The 20,298-nt window shown below is 40.6% G+C and overlaps 2 protein-coding genes across 2 annotated transcripts; both read right to left on the bottom strand.

Moving 5' to 3' along the window:
• Positions 1-7,917: 7,917 nt before the first annotated feature.
• hspa13 (heat shock protein 70 family, member 13) lies at positions 7,918-11,964 on the bottom strand. The gene is made up of 5 exons (XM_076281874.1): positions 11,835-11,964; positions 11,106-11,446; positions 10,794-11,007; positions 10,234-10,401; positions 7,918-9,925 (listed from the first exon to the last, which is right to left on the bottom strand). Exons 1-5 carry the CDS (start codon positions 11,857-11,859, stop codon positions 9,357-9,359), a joined length of 1,317 nt encoding a protein of 438 aa, XP_076137989.1. The 5' UTR covers positions 11,860-11,964; the 3' UTR covers positions 7,918-9,356.
• Positions 11,965-14,959: 2,995 nt separating this feature from the next.
• On the bottom strand, positions 14,960-18,719 carry samsn1a (SAM domain, SH3 domain and nuclear localisation signals 1a). The gene is made up of 8 exons (XM_076281876.1): positions 18,518-18,719; positions 18,102-18,176; positions 17,740-17,877; positions 17,186-17,285; positions 16,837-16,988; positions 16,395-16,607; positions 16,055-16,205; positions 14,960-15,530 (listed from the first exon to the last, which is right to left on the bottom strand). The coding sequence occupies exons 1-8, from the start codon at positions 18,575-18,577 to the stop codon at positions 15,388-15,390; spliced, it is 1,032 nt and encodes a 343-aa protein (XP_076137991.1). The 5' UTR covers positions 18,578-18,719; the 3' UTR covers positions 14,960-15,387.
• Between the last annotated feature and the right edge of the window lie 1,579 nt (positions 18,720-20,298).

Consider the following 20,298-nt stretch of genomic DNA (forward strand, 5'->3'; position numbering starts at 1 on the left):
TCCCGCTGTTCCACAGGTATTGATGTGCCTCAGAAGTCAATAATTAAAAGCCTCTCTTATTATGACCTACTTCCTGGTCCTACCATGGTCCTACTTTTTGGTCAACGATACCCGGGACACCGAAACATGAAACCCAAAAAATGCAGTTTTTCCTGAATAACTACCTGAACCGTGGCACTGAGGATGAAGGATTTTTTATGGTAAGTCGGTCTCAATGGCCCACATCAACCTAGCCCATAATCACTCATTTGTGATTTGCACCCCCCTAGTAAAAAATGAAAATGCAATATCATTCTGCTTTGATCTTCAGCCTATCTTCAGTTAAGATGTTCAGAACTGCACCAACACAACTAAACTGAATTTCATCCATGGGGGGGGGGGGGGGGGCCTGTAGATGGTAGTGTTGAGCGAAGGGTTGCTGGAAGAGGATATTGTCTCACGCACTCTTTCTCGCAAACACACATACATCAACAACACACACACGCACATACACATGCACACATACACACATGCACACACACTCACATCCACAGGCACACGCATCCACATACAGACACACAAACACACATGTACACACTGTTAAGACCACCAGACTCGTTTGTGGTGATTTAACATATATGAGACCACACGTAGATAAGCGTTACCAAATGTTTATTAAAGTAATAATGTAGGCCAAACGTAAACTACAGTCAGTATCCATGAAATGGTGACAAAATAAAGTAAAATGCAGTCTAACAATAAAGGCAACGCGTGTTCTCCTGGAGAGAGGGAACCCCGAACCCAGCCAGGTCTCTTATATAGCTGGATGCCCTGATCAGCTGACTAGCAGCACCTGTGCACTGGCTCCGCCCTGCAACACAGAGAAACAAAGACAGAGAAACAGAGACCAACAGTATCATAACACCTCCCCCCATAAAGACAGAGGACCTCTGTATAACCACATAACCCCTCACCCTACAGCAGTACTCTGCCACTAGGAAATGCACTACAATGTATAGGAAAGACCATAACAGAGGACAGACAAGTTACAGCTGTATCACTCACACGGGGCACGAGACAATGTGTCCGCCAACACATTGTCCACCCCCCGAATATGCCTAATCTCCAGGTTGTAGGGCTGTAGGAACAATACCCACCGCATCAAGCGTTGACTGGGACTCTGCAAGGAATGTAAAGATTATGATCAGAATAGACCACAACTGGAACAACACCCCCTCCCACACAAGGGCGTAGGTTTGGTCTCAGCTTTGGTGGGGACACATCCCCAACTCCTGTTGTCACGATACCAAGATTATTGTTTCAATAGGCTACCAATAGTAAGTGAAGAATCTCGATTTCGATACTTTTGGGATTTTTTAACATTTGATTTGGTTTGTGTGATTTGTGAGATCATTCACATCAGTGGCAATCATAGAATTTGATTGACCCTCCACACACATAAATGTTCAAAAAACTAACAAGTCAAAGAAAATATTTCTGGGATGAGATCAGTTGGTGTCTAGCAATGTTCACTTCTATGAGTATGGAAATGCACCATAGTTTATCTTTAATTTCTTTGTATTGTGCAGGCTACATTCACAAATACATTAGCCTACATAAACAGAATAGGAACAGGAAAATGTCTTGGATCCATTGTTTATTGCGACTGCAAGATTGGTAGCCCCATAAACAGTAAGTGATGGTGAGTTATATTCTGTGATGCGACTATCCGTGCGGCACACCCTTATTCAACATGACTCCTAACTTTGGTTAAAAGATTACAGAAGCTAGGTTTAGCTGTGACAATATCCTGGGTAATATCCTAACAGTTAATGCTATTTTACACAGTAAATCAGTTGCCAGTTTGTATGGCTAGTTAATTTGCCTACTTAGACTCTGCATAATGAAAAAGCGTATTATGTCTCCTTTTGGGTGGCATAGCTGATCTAGATAGATAGATAGATACTTTATTGATCCCCATGGGGAAATTCAAGCTACAAATCTACAAACCACAAAAAGGGGCAAACATGTAGGCTACATTATGAAGCTAATATCAAAATGTTTTACTCTGGCCTTTTATGGGGTATGCGTTAACAGTAACTTACCGTTGTCGTTGACACACCCGCTCGCTTGGCTGCCAATGCAAAGTAGCCTGTGCTTTGACACTCCGTGCAAGCGTGCGTGTCAGATAACCTTTCCCCCTCCCCCTCGGTTTTTCATTCAATCAAATGACGTTTCTTGTAGGCCTACTGTTGTGCTGGCTGTCGGAATGATCAGCAGCAATGAGTTCGCTAAAATATTGGTGGGGACAATTTTGTCATGTTAAAATGTTGATTCGGTGAATTAGAGAAACACAAACAGCACACAGTGAACACACAGTGAGGTGAAGCACACACTAATCCCGGCGCAGTGAGCTGCCTGCTTCAACGGCGGCGCTCGGGGAGCAGTGAGGGGTTAGGTGCCTTGCTCAAGTAGCCTGGCGGGGCCATCCTATATCATTGAGATGTACAGGCTGAGCAAATTAATTTGCCGCCGCTAGGGTGCGTCTAGATTTCTAGGCTATTGCTCAAGGGCAGTGGCGGAGCTAGGGGGTGGCTTAGGGGGCTTAAGCCCCGAATCTTTTTTTAGTGTTTTAAATTCCCGGCAACTCTTATTTCCAATATAACTTCCCCTCGGTTTCTCTATAAATGTCACAAAATGCTCTATTACTGAGGAAATATATCCCTTATTTTCAAAGCCCAATATTGAAAAATAATTTGACTTGCTACACGATCGATGCCAGGTCTCTGGGCTATCCGCTATGGTGATTTCAATGGTTAGATTGATTTGTTTAGATCAGGGGTCTCAAACTCAAATGAGCTGGGGGCCAATTCTGCCAACGTCATCTGATTGGAGGGCCGGCTATTTCTGAAAATGCAATGTTCTTTTTTTCAAATACCACACAAAACTGCAAACAGAAAGTGCAAGTGTTTTTATCTAGTTTTAGACACCTGTGCTAGCAACCTTAGCTTATAAATAAAATAATGATAAAATAAATATTAATACAAATTATAAAATAAATGAAAAACATAAAAACAGGTATGTGTGTGTGTGTTTCACACCAAATAAAAATATTTCCTCTCTTTTTTAAACCTGGCAAACTAGGCATCAGGGTTAAGAAAGCAACACCATTGGATTTTTATATCAAAATTTCAAAAGGCCATGGCTTGAAAGTGGTCACAGATAAAGTCCTACTGTAAATGTAAAAATCTTTGAGAAAAACAAAAGTTTATGAAGGGGGTAAATTTACCCATTTAATTTGTCACTGGATGGCAAGCACCTCAAATTATGCACCTTTCAGTAAATACTGGACAGGTTTACTTTCCTTTTTTCATATTACCCACATAACAAATTAACAGGAAAACACCTAAGATGTATACCAACACCTAAGATGTTGTGGTTTAGTAATAGATTACTACAATATAGGCCTACAATAAAGTATTCTGGTCAAACAGTTCCTATCGCGGGTAATCTGCAGTACCCAGAAGTTCGCATCATATTGCGGGTGACTTTGTAGTTCTTTAGAGCCCTATTTCTACTAGCCCTGCTGTCTGTACCACATCCATTACGGACACTCATCACGATTACCACTGCAACCTCCAAGCTATGTTGGGCATAGGGTCGAAACAAGCATGGTATGCTTAGTGGACACCGTTGTATACACGCACCTCCATTCACAGACGCACCGTGACTATCACTGTCATAGACGATCGATCATAATCTCCAAAAGGATATTCTCCTTCAGAATTAGAATAGGTGAATAACATAGCTTACCTAAGACTTCATCACACGTGAATGTTTTTCAACATTTGGTGTAGGCCTATTTCTGCTTAATTTCTGCTTCAATTTCTGCAACACCATATGGCCTGCATCGCTTCCGCGTCATTACATATGCACGTCTTTGTGTTTCTCGCGTGTAGTATTTCCTGAAAACTTTGCGCAGCGATTTTGTGTTTGAATCAAGCTCTGGATGTCTTGCACATAGTGGAGCAGAGTAGGCCTGCAAATGAGATTTGTCACCGTACCTGGATCTATCGTCTATTTTAATCAGTATCGTTGTTTGTCGCAATTAATAGCCTCAAGGGCCGGATTACATAATTATTTTGTCATACGTCGCGGGCCGGAATTGGGCAGGACGCGGGCCGGATTTGGCCCGCGGGCCGGGTGTTTGAGACCCCTGGTTTAGATCCAGTGAAAATGCTGCCTTGACAACTACGTCATGGCTTCGGTGTTCCAAAAAGCCTCTGTCAGAAGTCTGTCACTTTTACAGTCTGTGATAAAACACTTTGTGTAGCCTACATGTTGTTGAAACGTTATGGATATTAGAAAGTTTTTCAAAAGACCACCCAGCTCCGTTCAAGCAACAGCATCGCCCAGTGAACTGACGGATGGTGTTGTTTCAGGTTGGTGATTTCACGTTAAGAGCTTTCAGTCAGTTAGGCAGGCTAACGTTAGGCTACTTGGCTAGCTCCCTAAATGCTTAACGTTAACGTTAAATGTCCTCGTTCGTCGGCGGAAAAGGCAAATTCAGTACTCTCATAGGCTAGCTAAGCCTACTGCAGAATAAGAAATTCCAGCTCCCAAAAGAAAGTGATCCTCGTCTTGTAATAAATTAGGCTACACTGTTTTGAAATGTCAGAAAAACCCATTAACAGTTATCTGCCCATGTCAACTTTTCAGTGTCATATGTTGCACAAAAGAATGTTAACTGTTAGCCTACCTTAAAACCTTGTTGATATCCTATCCACCACCACAGATCTTATAATCCAAGAGTCCACATAAATAAAAGTCATGTTATGTTGTTTTGGCTGCCTAACTAATTATTAACTAAAAAAAAAAACATTACAATGATATATTGAGAAGAAAGGGCCCTTTCCATAAGTGTGTTAATCAAGCACCATGCAGTCTGCATTCATAATCTAGGTGCTTGATTTTATGCACCTGTGTAAAGGGACCTGATGAAACCTATGAATAATCTTGCTAAATTACAAAATTAATATAATTTAGAAACGCCTATGTCAAGATGATAATGCATTCCTTCTAAAATACCCTTGTATCATGATGACTGGCCATACTGTAATTATATCATAATATTATGTATATTATAGTATAAGATATTCTATATATTTTTCACACAGATGAGATCAGGGAAGAGGAAGAAGGAGAATAGCAATAATAAACAATAATGTCATATCAAACAATAGCCTAATGAAAATAAACAAATACTATAATATACAAACCATAAGAAACGCTTAATTAACTAAGTACATTCTAAACAGATATGAACAGATATTGCCTCTTGAAAGACCCAAAACTATAATTTTACACAGTGTGCCAGTCAGATACCTTGAATCTGTTGAATGTTAGTTTCACATTTTTTAAGTCTCAATGTGTCCATTAGTTTACACAAAATTCACTAAAAGTCATTATTTAAGGGGTTATTAAAAAAAAAATTAAATGGGCTAAGCCCCGAATGTTTACAATGTCTGGCTCCGCCCCTGGTATTTTTCAGCAACCATTGTTACACCAAAATAAAACATTACCTTGTATTCACAGAAAAATATATTTAAAGTAAATTACAATTCACAAAACAAAGGTAACATTTTTGTGGACGTCACACTAGGCATCACAATCTGATAAACAGGGCTAGCTATGTCTTGGTCACTGAAGGGTAACCATTTACGCACCAACAGGTTGCAGAAAATACCCAGTTGAAACCTGATTAACCTGTTCCCTAGACTGAACATGTAAACAAGTCAACTAGGCCTGAATCCTCTCGCTGTGCCAGTTCACTGCGAGACAAAGAAAAAGTGAACAACTTCAGAATTTGAGAGAATGTTGAGGGAGATGGTAGAGAGAGCAGGAGAGAATTAATCTTTAGATCGAAAGAGAAAGATGGAAGAGGAGTGACCGAGAAATGAGAGAAGGACGTGGGGAGTCAGGGAGCTGTTTGACAATATCTGTTTGTTTTTTTCAGTAGAAACACATTTTTCCCTTTAAAGTGTTAAAATAAAAACGTAGAAAGGTCTCATTTAGTCCTTTTTTCAAAAATGTATTTACAAATATTAAAGAAAAATAAAAGCATGACGATTATTTAAAATTGAAAACTGTTTTGCTTTGGCCCCATGGTCAAGAGCACTTGCAAAGAGATTTGTGACAGAGTTAATGGCCACACAAAGTTTATTGGGTGAAAAAAAACACTTACCTGTTAGGGTATGTCTTCACACACGCACGCACGCACACACACACACACACACACACACACACACACAGGGGCGTAGCACAAGATCCTGGGCCCCTGCATAGGCAGTCCTGATGGGCTCCCATGTTCCTCAACCTGGGTAAAATAAAATATATTCCAGACTTTTCAAGGGCCCTCTCTCCCCTTGGGCCCCTATCAGTAGTGCTTTTATCCCCCAGTCGTCCCTGCACACATACACACAGTAAATATATTCTGCCACTGTAGCACAACCGCTAGCACAAGGCAGGCTACAGCTCCGAGGTCAAAGGTTGAACACTAAGGCAGAGATGATCACATTGACTAGTGGCAAACGACAAGCCTATTGCTCGCTATGGTTAGGCCTGTTTCGTACCGGGTGCGTGGCGTGAATGTCGCTATACCTGCCAACGTTTAGCTTTCAAAAAAGCCTGCAGCTTTCCTCTAAAATTCCAAGCTGCTCCAAAGTTTATGTTCTGAGAACAAAATTTGCCTATTGTGTGTCAATAACAGTTATAATGTGATGTGTTAATCACAATATTTCCTCTAACAATTTGACAAAGTATAGGCTATTCAACTAGCCCACTTCAAGACTCAGTGGTCTAACTGGTCTAAGTGTTGTGTTGTGATTTATTTTATCGTATATTTTATGCAGCAATATTTTATCATTATATTTTTTCTAGACTTTTACGGAAAAAATAGCTTAAAATGTTTATGGTATGTTGGTCTCAAGGGCCTGCATCAACCTAGCTCATAACTACTCATTTGTGATTTGCATCCCCCCAGTAAACAATTAAAATGCAACAAAATATCGCTTTAATTGTCCTTATCTTCAGTTGAGATCTTCTGAACTGCATAAAAAATTTTGTGCGTGATACACACATGCACACACACACATGCTTGTGTATGATACAAAGGTTGCAAGAGTAGATGGAGACAAATTGACAAGTAGCCTATGATTTATTTTTGCGGAGAATGTGCAGGACTGAATGGCGGTCATATTTTGTAACGCTATGCGGTACATCTAGTTAAATGGATCATGTTGTATGTTGTAAGGGAGCTGACTTACATTCCACACCATTTACACGTACATGTTAATCCAGTCAGTCTTCATTTACAGGAAGGGAAGTAAGGCATGCTGTGTCCTCTTAACCGTAAGTGGGTGGTACATGCTGGTAAAACTTAGTTTAGTTTACACACCCACTTTTGAAGTGTTGTTTCCATATGAGTCTAGAATTGTGAATGATATAACTAGATCCAAGCCTCAGAATGTAATACTACACTGTCATAGAGCTATTGGAACTTAATTGCAAAAAGCTCATGAAATTTGATTTTGTTGTACTGTATATTAGTGCAAATAACTCTTAATTGTACTCTTGCAGATGTCTGCAGTGATACAGTTTGTGATTGACACAGCCTAACTAGTCTATTTCATTCAAAGGGTTATTTCATATTAATTATCAGGCCCAAGATGTGGAGTTAAATTGTGGGTTGTGAAAGGGTATGGGAAAGCTCAATGGTGGGTGTGATAGCTGAGATACGTGGAACTCTAGGAACCTCTATGTATGTAGGTGGTAGCTTATTTGCAAGTCTAGCAAGTTTACTTCATACGTCTCAAAATGTAAATGTGGTATAACCATGTTGTGTGGGTTTGACTATTTACATCACATCACAACAATAGCTTTGGAAATTCATCTTTAATGAAAATTTTTAAACATTTTAAACAGATTTTTAGCTGAACAACAGATGCATTTTCTGCAGATAATACAAAAATAGATATCTCTTCCTTTTGTCATAAAAATGTCCATTTTATTTACTCAACCAAACAACAGCCACTTCTGTTGCCTGTGCCATATCACTGAATCCATTGCATGGGTTCACATAAAGGTGGTCCCACTCTAATGTGACAGACATGAACATACTGTAAACACACACATGGGAATACATTACAGGCAATGATGGGCATTTTTATGTAGGCAAATGATGACGGTCCAGTTACGTTATGGAACCAGTGGAAAAATACATTTACTCTACATCTTACATTACTACATATTACAGTTGATATTAAATAATGTTGATATGGCACTGGCATCTCTTACACACATAATTCCATATACTGCCCCCTCTCTTTGGTCCTCATGATCTCCTGGGCAATCACGATCATGAACACTGATAGTATAATTATTTCAGTCCTTTTGGGATAACCCACTTGGTGCGGTGGATCACTGCACACATTTGTTTTTTCACACATCCTCATTCACTCACTGGACTGTGCAGACATTCCCCAAGGATCTGCACAAACTAGAAGCCACTCACAATGCAGGCAAGCAGCACACAATAGAGGTCATCATAAAAGGCACATCAAACACAATGCTTAGCAGGAACTGTCCATCAGTAAACTATTTTTTAAATAAATAAAAAATAAATAAATAGCTGACAACATTTTTTGGACCCTATTCACGACTAGCCTTCCCGCTGATCCCACAATCGGTAAGCACTGGGGTAACCCGGTTTGAAAGCTGCATTGGAATGACAGCTGTAAAATATTTGCTAGGTAACAAACAACCTTACAGCCTTCAAGGACGGTTTCTGACATTCAACTACAGCAGTTGAAGTTGTTACAGTTTGAGAGAGGCTATTTCAGTAGCTTCTGCACCAAAAACATAGTGAATCCTACCTGCCCTGGTAAAGCAGATCAGTGACAAGGTAGACATGCTAAGTCATTTCCCCACCTGGATTCCATCAGACATGAACTTGCCCTTACACCCATGTATTTACAAAAATACACTGATCAAAAATGAGGATGCAAGTGAAAGAGGAGTCTGCTCTATCTGTAAGTATGGGCTGTGACTAGCACATTCTGCCTTGAATATGATATTTATGTCTGAACACTTCCAAAAATTCTTGGAAATGTCTCAGTACAAAGCTGACAAATGAGATAAAATTCATCTGATATAGAATTAATTGTTTAAGTTTGCTCTAAAAGGCAGGCAAAAGGATAAAGAAACTGTTACTCAGTATTAAACGTCAAATTAACTCCAAACATGGCAGAATGCAGCTGTTTGAATTGAGCCATTACACTCAGAAATCCCACTTTATGTAAACTGCAGTCAACCTAAGATCAGCTGAAGTTCTTCTTGCGGAGGTGGTGATTTGGTATCTCCATGGCACTGACCTGCAGAGGCCATGACCCACCCATGATGCCCGCCTGAATGGCCACTCCAGTCACCACTGCCAGGTCTGGGTCCACTGAGGTATTGGGCTCCTTTCCAAAGAACTGTGCGATGAGCTGGCGGATGCGAGGTATCCTGGTTGAGCCCCCGACTAGCACAATCTCGTCTACCTCTTCCTTGCTCAGGTGGCCCTCCTCTAACACCGTTTTGATGGGTGTAAGGATTTTCTGGAAGAGGTCAATGTTCAATTCTTCAAACAGCTCACGGCTGATGGGCTCCTGGAAGACAACAGGCTTGTCCTGAGACCCGTGGGGGGCCTGGGTTTGCAGCCGCAGGGGGACACGAAGCAGCATACTGGACTCTACAGTGAGTTTCAGCTTGGCTTCCTCCACAGCCTGCCTCAAGCGGTGGATGTCCTCCTTCAGGGTGGGGGCAACACCATATTGCTGCCTCACTCTCTCTGAGGCATGCTGGAAAAGTCTCTGGCTGAAGTCCTGCCCTCCAAGTTTATTATTACCTAAAATAAATGAGATGACATGATGTCAAATGTCCTGCTTTTCTACATATTAGGCTTTGACTTAACGAGGGGAAGAGAACTAGTTTTCAATGGGGGAACCAACTAAAAGATGCTGAAATTAAGCAAGCTTGTTGAATTGAAAATGGTAATTTACAAAATTCCCAGTTCAAATTGAAGTGAGGGCAAAAATAACAAACAACCAGAAACAGTCTAAGTGACCACCATTTACATGCTACCAGTAAAAAGACAATTAGCAATTTCAGTATTATCGTTTACATTTCTGTTCAGTGCTTCTCTAAGGGACTCACCTGCCATGGCCCTGGTAAGGAACATGCCCCCCTGTTTGTTAAGCAGAGACACGTCCAGCGTGCCTCCACCTAGGTCCACCACCAGCACGTTAAACACATCCACCTTGTGCAACCCATAAGCCATTGCAGCTGCAGTGGGCTCATTAATAACCCGAAGGATGTCAAGCCCTAGAACCAAAAAAAAATACAGGTTATCACACGCTACTGAAAACTGTCGAGGGGACAGACACCTATGATGTGATGCGATTTAATTTATAGAATAAATCAAAGACTGATTAATCATCTGTCTGAAGTTGGTTATAGCCTGAATGTTTCCTGGCACTGCTAGTGTAATGTTTTAAAGTATCTGAGCAGTACTTTGACAGTCCTCCTAGAGGTTACAAACTAACACAGAAAGCCGAGAGATTGGTGGTAGGGTGAGTACTGAGTAGTTATCAGTTGAGGAGATGGGCTTTGTATATTTGTGAAGCCCTATATGAATCTTTGGGCAGAGAAACTAGACAGAGGCATAGGCTCCACACTTTCCACAGTAGGGCTTTAATGGCATAGAGTGGACCAACCTGCCATGTTGGCTGCCCTTATTGTGTAATTTCTCTGCATCTCATCAAACTCTGCAGGCACAGAAATGACAGCTTTGTGAATAGGGACGCCCAGATGCTCCTCAGCCATTTTCTTCATCTTTAACAGCAGCCGGGATCCAATGTACTCTGGACTAACTGTGAATGTCTGATTGGTGGTGATGAGAAACTCCGCACTTCCATTGTTATTCATCACCTAAAGGATCAATTAGGACAGTGATTCAGTGATTTAGTGGAAGTGTATTACACTGTGACTTTTTTGTCATACCTGGAATTGTCAACCCAAATCCTTACCTGAAATGGGTATCTAGCACTCTCTGCGATCAAAGAATCAGGCTCAAAAACCTTTCCAATGAATCTCTTAGCATCATATATGGTATTTTGAGGGTTGCTGTCGACCAAGTCCTGAACATGATGTCCGACATAGACACCTGTAGTAGTGAATGAAACTACACTGGGGAGGCTCTTCCGACCCTCCTCGTCTCCAAGCACCTCCACCTCACCGCTACCTGCGTGGAACACCCCTACAGAGCAAAATGTAGTTCCGAGGTCTAACCCTACCACTTTCGGCTTGGGAGGAGGAAGAAATTGTTGTCCCAGATAGCCGGCCAGGAGAAGAGCCAAGATGAAGGACCCTAAAAATCATGAAAGAGTTATATTAACGTTAGGTTTAACGTTAGGCCATGTGGGATGACTAATATGGCTAACAAGAGACAGGGAGTGACAGACGGACAGCAGAACATCTGACAGCTAACTTGTCATTAGGTCTATCGTATCACTAGTAGCCTAAGACATACAATTAAGCAAATAGCTGGATATCAGTCCGTTTGTAATTTACCTTGAGTAACGTTATACATAGGCCTATAACCTGATTTATTCAATTAGCCTACATAGCTACATAGCCTCCGCTATGACACCGGGGTTCGGTTCGCTTCGCTATGGTATGTGTGTGTGATGTTACCATTAGGTAGCAATACAACTACAACTCGCTACGATCGCTTTCTATTATGCACTGTGACTTACCAATTGCAGACATCTCCCCAGCCATTTCTACAATAATACGTGAAGGGAGTAAACTGATGAAAATGAATCCTTTTCAATCAACGTGTTTTCTTCCTACCCGGCAACTTCAGTGATGACTGTAAACAGTGAAGAGTTCTACACGTCAGCGTAACTACTATATAGAGGTTTTGGGTAATGTAGTACAGCACTTCAAGCACAGCGTTTATATTTTCCAATAAAGAACTTGATTTCCCAGAATGCTAGTCGCTCTGTCTGAAGGCTCGTGACGTTCTCCCCCCCCCCCCCCCCCCCCCCCAACATAATAGGCTTATTCGACTTCATACAGCGCTGCGCAAATCTAGCTGAAAGTGAACGTGATACATGACAGACTTTTGCACAAACATGCATTGTGTTAAATCCAGCATGCGTCACCTTCAGCCAGATTTGCGCAGCGCTGCATGAAATGGAATGAGCCTTTAGTCTGCGGGTCGCTTAGTGAAAGCATCACAGTCGCAGATAGCGTGTTCCACTTTTAGAAGGATAGCAGAGCCCGTCTACGGCCCTTATTAGACATTTTCTGAGGATGAGATTACTAAGCAGAGATGGCAAAAGTACTCACTTCCGGTACTCAAGTAGAAGTACAAATTCTTGTGTTAAAAAATACTCTGATTTAACTTCTTTAGGCCTACTCAAGTAAAAGTAACAAAGTATAGGCTTGGAAATTTACAGTAAAAGTAGTCTTGTGAATGACAACCATTTTTTATGCAACGGTACCTGGGCCACACAAATGTTACTAGAGTGCAAGAGTGGCTAGACCTGTTGGGCCATTTCTAGCCCCCCCCACCCCCACCCCCCAAAATTGCACCGCCTACTTCAGAGGGCAGTGTGTTCTTTTGGCCTACCATCAAATGCTGGACATCTTCAGAAAGCTAAGATCCTGTAGTTTCTTAGGAAGCACTGGCACAGAGTTACAGAGCCTAGAATAATGTTTTTTTCTTTCTGCCGGATAACAAGCATCTCTGAACTGACCACATTTCAGCCCTCTAGGTCACTTGATATGATTTTAGAAACACAACTGAGCCCTAGTATCAGGTCTTCCAAAGCTGTGTGCAAAAGCAGATCAATATAGAATGAAAAATGAGTAGGCCTACTTTAGACCATTATTTGTTAAGGTATGCTCATGCGTTTTGTAATGCCCTATGGAAACTCCCCATAGGACTTTTGGTTACCCAAAATGCATACTGACAATAAAAGTATGCATTTCTGAGGTTTCTTGTAGACTATTTGGATTGTATGTCAGGTTCAAGACATACAGAAAGCCTCTTTGAATGTTGCACCCTGGTTAGAGACATACCGGTAGGCTACTCAAAAGTAAAGTAGGTTAACGGTAACGAGTAACGTTGGAAAGTTAGCCTACTTTCCAAAATTCGCTGACAATAATAATGATTTAAAATGGTGTATGGGCAAAGCTGTTTCAAAGGGGGATAGAGCAGCAGCAAACAACCGACTTGCATACCATAAATCCTCAAATTATGGCCGGGATTCTATTTTTTATAGATGGGCCTCGGATAGCTGTTCGATTTGGAAAAATAAAGCCCGCCGGTCCCCAAGCTGCTAATAACTGCCTACCATGTAGGGCTATCAGTCCACGAACACGAAGACATTGTTTCGATTTAACTCAATGAAATAAGAGCTCTTCTTAATATTTTTATATTGTTGGTTGGTTTAATACTGTTGCCAATGAAAAGTCGTTGTCCACACCACAGGTCTCCAACACGTCGCTTTCAAGCTCAGTCGCTTGCTGCCCTCTTTTGAGTTTGCGAGAGGATGAAGCAGTCCTACACATTTGCACAATTGTTGCCGCGACTCAGCCTACAAATTTAATAAAAAGTAAATAACTAAATTTGGCTACGCAAAAATAAAGGCATGTTATGCAGCCTATAAGTAAATAAAATTGATATTAGGGCCTCTCTGTCTAAATAATAGGCCTATTTACCTCTCCTTATTCAGTGTAAACTTGGAATCGGGCCTTTCACACTGTCAGTTCTTGCAGTTCATTACCGAGTAAAAAAAAACAAACAGCTGGCAACGTTAAAAAGAGCTTTTCAGATGGGCTCATAGAATTGGAACTATATATGAAATGTTGCGCTGAGCTTACCAAAATGGTGCCCTGTCGGGCTCAGAGCGTACTTCATACCTATGACGTAACTGATCTATCTTGCTCCACTCTAGAATCTTTGGTAGAAAGTACCGATATTCGTGTTAAAATGTAAGAAGTAAAAGTAAAAAGTCGCCTCAAAAATAAATAGTAAAGTAAAGTGAAAATATCTGAAAAATCTACTTGAGTACAGTAACAAAATATTTCTACTCATTACTTCCCATCTCTGTTAACTAACTAATCAAGGATCTTTGTAGCCTGAGCCAGACCCACATCAAGATGTAGGGTCTGGGGACTCACCATTCGCAGTGCTCAGTCCAACTCTGCCATCATTATGTTAAGCCCGCCTGCCGACTCTATACACAATGTGATTGGCCTGATCGAAGTTTAATTTTTCCAGCTCGCAAGCCAACGGAGAGTTACATTTGCTGCCGCTAGGGTGCGTCTAGATTTCTAAGCTAGGATCTTTGACTATCCTTCTAAAAGTGGAACACAATGGGAGACTACAACTGAAGCCCTGTTATGTGAAAAGTTATTGTGTAGCCCAATCAAAAATATCTGTTCAAAACTGACAATGAAATTGTGGATTTTAAATTCAGTCGTGTAAACTTGTGTTTGTTCCTCGGTTTGATGTCAACATAATCTTAGTAGGCTACATCTAACGTTAAGTCGACCTAGGCTATTTGCATCTCTCCAACGATCACAAAATCAACATGCAAAACAATAACCTTGGCGTCCTAGATAAGTAGAGCCTATCCCTAAAAGTTGGCTATGTTCTTCTTACTAACTCTAAAACAGGGTATCCTATAGGCAGAGTGGCCTATGCATTTCAAGTGCAAGCTCAATGTATAACAGTCAGAATACGCAAGCTAGACATGGTGTGATAATGGCCTGACAGTGAATGGGTCACTGCAAATGTGCTGGCTATAGATTTATAGGAGATTAGCTGTGTCACTAAAAGAAAAATAATTTCAAGTGGACACATGGCAAGTATCCAAGGTAAATAATTTATTATCATTGTATTATTATGTTCAGATAGGCTATTTACATTGATTAAATATATTTTGCTAAAAAAGTTAATAAAAAAGGAAGCCTCTATCACACACACACACACACACACAGACACACACAGACACACACACACACACACACACACACACACACACACACACACACACACACACACACACACATCTTTTCAGTCAAATCTGCCAAATATTTTTAACAGACCATGTTGACTATAAATCAAGGCGATGTGGGAAAAATAACAAGCACATTACATCTAATAGGCCTACCCCTTTTTGTTAACAAATAAAGATGATAACATTGGAGAATTAAATCTTTGCCAAATGAATTAAAACAAATATACATGACATAGCATTGAATAGCAACACGTCGCTGGTGAGCTGGTTATCATCAGTGTTCTGGAGCGTCAGGTGTTGTTGATTGACTTTCCACATCGTCCCTACTTTCTGAACACTCTGATGGAATAAAACAACCAGAGTCCCGTGGGCAGTCGTTTGTGTCTTTGTCCTCTTTATCATTGCCATGGTCATCACCTGATGGCGGTAAATAAATATGATATATTATGAATACACACTGGGATTCCAAAATGGACACCTGTCTGTTAATTCCATTCTGGACTGATAAATTAGGTTAGTCACAATATAGCCCTGATGGCTTTTATCTTAATTAAATGACTCTCTGGCTTGGGCTGTGTAACATCATATTTACTACAACAACCCACAGAGTTGGCCCACAAAAATGGCACCTGTTCCCACATGAGATGAACGGACCAATTCCGCTGACATGAATTTCAGAGTGAAAAACCCTGCATGACTGACATAAAGTGCTGAGTAAATGGACATCCAGGCAGAGGACCAGATGTTTATCCAGGTCTTACCTACTCTTTCACAGCATTAAAAATAGACCTAAGGAAATGGTTGCTCTTCGTGAGAAATGTTGCTATAGTTTGTGGTGTGTCCACAATGACTAATAACTTGAACATGTAGGCATAGATTACCTATAAACCTTTTTTCCATTCCATTAAATGATATCAGATAACTGTCTATTAGACTCTCACCTCCTATTTCATAGTGAACATCAGCGACAGCAAGCAGCTTTCGTTGATGTTCAGGATCAGTGATGTTTAGTTCTATAAGATGTTTCTCTTGTAGATGTCTCAAGTCTTCCACTGTCTGGTAGCCATTCAGTAGCAGTGAAGAGGCATACTCCTTTGACACATGACAAGAGAGAGTTGTTAACATCTTAGTATCAGCATTTACAAAGTAATAATCCAAACTCAAGTATAGCATTTCAAATTTAAGTTTGAAATTATCGTAGGGGTGACCCCTCATTGACATATTTACCGGTATATCACAGTAATCTAATGGATTTATTTTAGTTTTTGACCAAGTGTTTACCTCTAATTGCAAACGTTCAAGTAATTCCAGTAGGGTTTTGGGTCGTGGCCTTTTTGAGAGTCTCTGTGGCCTTATCTTTGGAGTATCATCTTCTTTCTCTTTTTCAGGGAGCATGTCGACATAGATGAACTTAAAATTCCCCACTTTGTTGTTCAGCATGCCTGTCCATATGCCCATAGGGGGTTTACGTATAACGCTTATAATGTCTCCAACCTGTGAGATAAAATAAGTACGGACACAAATACAAAATGGCAAAGAATTACACTATAACAATGTATGTTATCATAGATTCATAATTAAAGATTAGCATGAAGCAATCATAATGAGCATTCAGTAACAAGGGCAGTTCCCACAGACCTTTGATTGTCAGGGTCTAAGGAGATTATGTCTCTTAGTCTCATACGAGGTGATAACTAGGGCCCTATGTTGTAGGCAGGTCTACCTTGAGCCTGAGGGAGTCTGTGTCATAGGGGCTTGGAACGAAGTCTGTGTGCACTCGGGCGCGTCCGCAGAACTGGCCTGCGTAGGGGACCTCCTCCTCCAGCCTCAGGCTGCCTCGTATGCTACAGCCATCAGAGCTGCTCACCACACCACCTGAGCCAGTAACACAGGAAGCAGGCCATGTGATTACACTGTTTAAGTTCAACTTTATTGTTGTGTACCGTACACTGAGTCAGAAAGCATTACAAATGGGTTTTAAACCTGCTTTGTACCTGCCTGCCTATCAAACAGCTGGTGTTAACCACCACCTGCAGTGGCATATGTGAAAGCTGATGGGGGTGTATACTTACTAGTAGAACTCTGTCCACTGTACAAACTCTCTGAGGAGTCACTGGGCTTATCGGTGGGACTGTCTGTTTCTTCCTCTTTATCTTTGGCTGGCTGATCAACCTGGAGCAGAGGTAAAAATGCATTGAAAAAACACTATTCTATTTGATAGAATTTTAAGTGGCCATTGCTATTCATGGGTGTCATCAGGTCCCTTACCACAAAAATCAAGCACCTAGTTTATGAATGCAGATTGCATGCTGCTTGATTTTATACACCTGTGGCAAATGACCTGATATTTATATGATTTTTGAATAGTAGGGTTAGTGGAAAGAAATTCACAAATGCTTTAATAGGCCTATCTATAATATGTTACTTCTCTTTTTTTGTTTGCCATTTAGCTACTAATCCAATGACCTTAACCGTATTTGTCTCTTCCTCTACCTGTTCAACGGGTGTACAGGTGTACTTCCCCAATTGTTTATTTCTAGATTTTTGTATTGAGATTAGATTAGATTTTATAATGTGCCTTTGCTGTGACTTGGCTTTCTTGTTGTTTGGCAGGCTGTTCACTCACCATGTCTTCTGCGAAATTCTTGGCGCATTTCCTGCCCATCTTTAAGCGCATCGTCAAAGAAATGGCCTTCATCTTCTTCCCCAAGCCACCCTGTTTGCCTTGCTCACAATTCTCAAGAGACACGTTTCCTCCTTCAGGCTATATCATGAGCACACACACACAAACAATTAGACAGCAATTAACACAAACCAAGTTCATACTCATGTACAAAAATGTATCTATACAAACATACCAATCATACCATAGTCATTTAATTTGAATCTTACAGACACAAAGAAAAACCAAAGCAAACACATTGAGGTTTATTCCCTTCTAATTTAATTTTCTGTAACTCAAGTCATAAATCATAGCAATATGCTTACCACAGCTGTTCCATTTTCCTGTGGTTTCACTGTTGGCTGTTGTTGTTTGTCAAATCTTCCAAAGCTGGTGGATCGCTGTGTGAAATGTAAATGTGAGTTGAGAAAAAGCTATATATTATGCTGTAGTTTAACTGATGACATTTATCAACTCTTTTATGAGGTGAATAGGTTGACTGTGCCCTGAAAATTTCACTACTTCTCAGAACAGCAAAATAATTACTTAAGCCAGCAAAGCTCACAATCCTGGTAAAGACCTTTTACAACCGTAGGACAAAAGTAAATTTCACTATATTTAAACACCAACTATCACCTAAAGAATTATGATGGAGTTACAGTGAAATGTATTGTTATTTCAGAAGTTCTGTTTGTATTTTGAAGATTTTAGACAGACTTACATAAGTCTTGTTTTGACCTACCTTTGGTTTAAGAGTTTTGGGTTTGTTGTCGCAAACGTTTGAAGCAGCCCTCTGGAGCATTGTTAGTGATTTTAAAGACTTGAAAACAACACTATCTCTGCATGTAATGAAGTGTGTCGACCATTGAATGCTTAATGGAAATGTTAAGCCTCTGCAGTTAAGCAATTGAAGTCTCAGTTTGATGACTTCCTCAAATGACACAGGAAGTTGGTTCACACTTCTGTCTCTTATGAGGTTTCAGAGAGGAAAAACACTAAGTGCTTAGGTTTGCATTCTGTGGTCAGTGCTCAGTAACATCACACTGTCATTTCTAGTAACTAGATGATTATCTAAAGTGGAAGAGTTATTATCTGTAACAAGATTTACATAAACACTAAACACTATTATTAGTATTAGTATTATTATTAGTTTTAGTAGTATAGGAGACATAGTGGTGATACAATGTTTCATCTCTTTATTTAAAATAAAAGATAAAATAAAATAAATACTTTTTTCAAAGTGTGTCAGAACTCTGGAAGTCTCCAAAAATGTGTCATAGCTAACTTTCCTTTCTCTTAATTCAGATTGCAAAATCTCAGGCTTGCCCATTGAGGAAGAGGAAGTTTCATCTTCTGAAATGAAACACAGGCCAAGCAGAAAGTGGAGAGTCATTATGTTGTAACCATTGCTTTTTGAGACCTACTCTTGCCTGTATTTTGATTGAATTAAGGGTTTATATTGCACTAATGCTTAGAATTACTGTTATTTCATCTTTAATTGTAGATTTAACAACAAACCCATTAATTTCCTAATCACAGTGGAAATATTTTGCTCTCATCGTTTGACAGAGATGAGAAGCGGGCATGTTGATCTTTGTTTATGTGTTCCGTATTCTGCAAGCCAGTGACTTGAGATTATAGGAAGCATGTATGCAACACAACAGGCCAGGGCGTTTCCACAAAACCCTATGGACAATGGCATGACCTAATCCACTGTGCAATCAGGCATGCTAAAGTCTCAATCCAGGATTAAGGTTTATAATCTATGCTTCTGAGCCCATAACATGCAGAAATAAAGTGCACATGCTCATCATTCATGAAATAAAAGTGTTCTCTAAGACTTACATGATGAACAACCAGATTGCTCTAGGAATCCTCTAAAGACCAAGCCTTTGCAGAACCGCACGTCCTTTGAATTCCAAAGGAAATAGACCTTAGAAAAGTAAACAGTGCTTTCATCTACTCTAATTAGGATGTTCTTTATGAAGTCAACGAGAATGTCCCTGCTTTGCCATTCCAGCTGTATTGTTTGATAAATCAGGCAGCCAAACCAACCTCTTAATCACTTACTTTTGAGACATCCATATCTGTGACCGAGCGAACCATGCTGCAGGGTCCATCTCTCCTCACACATCTGTCTGTGGTCAGTTCTGGTCTGATCCAGTCCTTGCCTGGTGGTAATGTAAGATCTTGGGAGTAGACATGGTACTCGGTGTGAGGTCTGCGGCAGGTATGGTAAGAGGGACACCAGACTTGGGTTGCCTCGATTGGGGCGCTCCAACTCTGGCGCTCCCTGGAGCCTGGTGCGCCCCCATCCCTGAGGTCCAGTCTGTGGACGCCGTTCTCCAGGGCTGCTGCAGCTGCTGCTGGGCTTGGGCCACGACTTTTTGAGCGACCTTTACCTACAAATAGAAACCGATTTCATTTTATTTATACATTTTATAAGTAATTCTCCATACCTAGATTTCTATTGTATTACACACACAAGCAGTGTATTTTATGGCTCATTATATAGTGCTTACC

This window comes from Alosa pseudoharengus, unplaced genomic scaffold (genome assembly GCF_046254945.1).
Source record: "Alosa pseudoharengus isolate Yale_2024_CS ecotype anadromous, Long Island Sound unplaced genomic scaffold, YU_APseudo_1.1 YU_APseudo_1.1_scf_13, whole genome shotgun sequence".
Lineage (NCBI taxonomy): Eukaryota > Metazoa > Chordata > Actinopteri > Clupeiformes > Clupeidae > Alosa > Alosa pseudoharengus.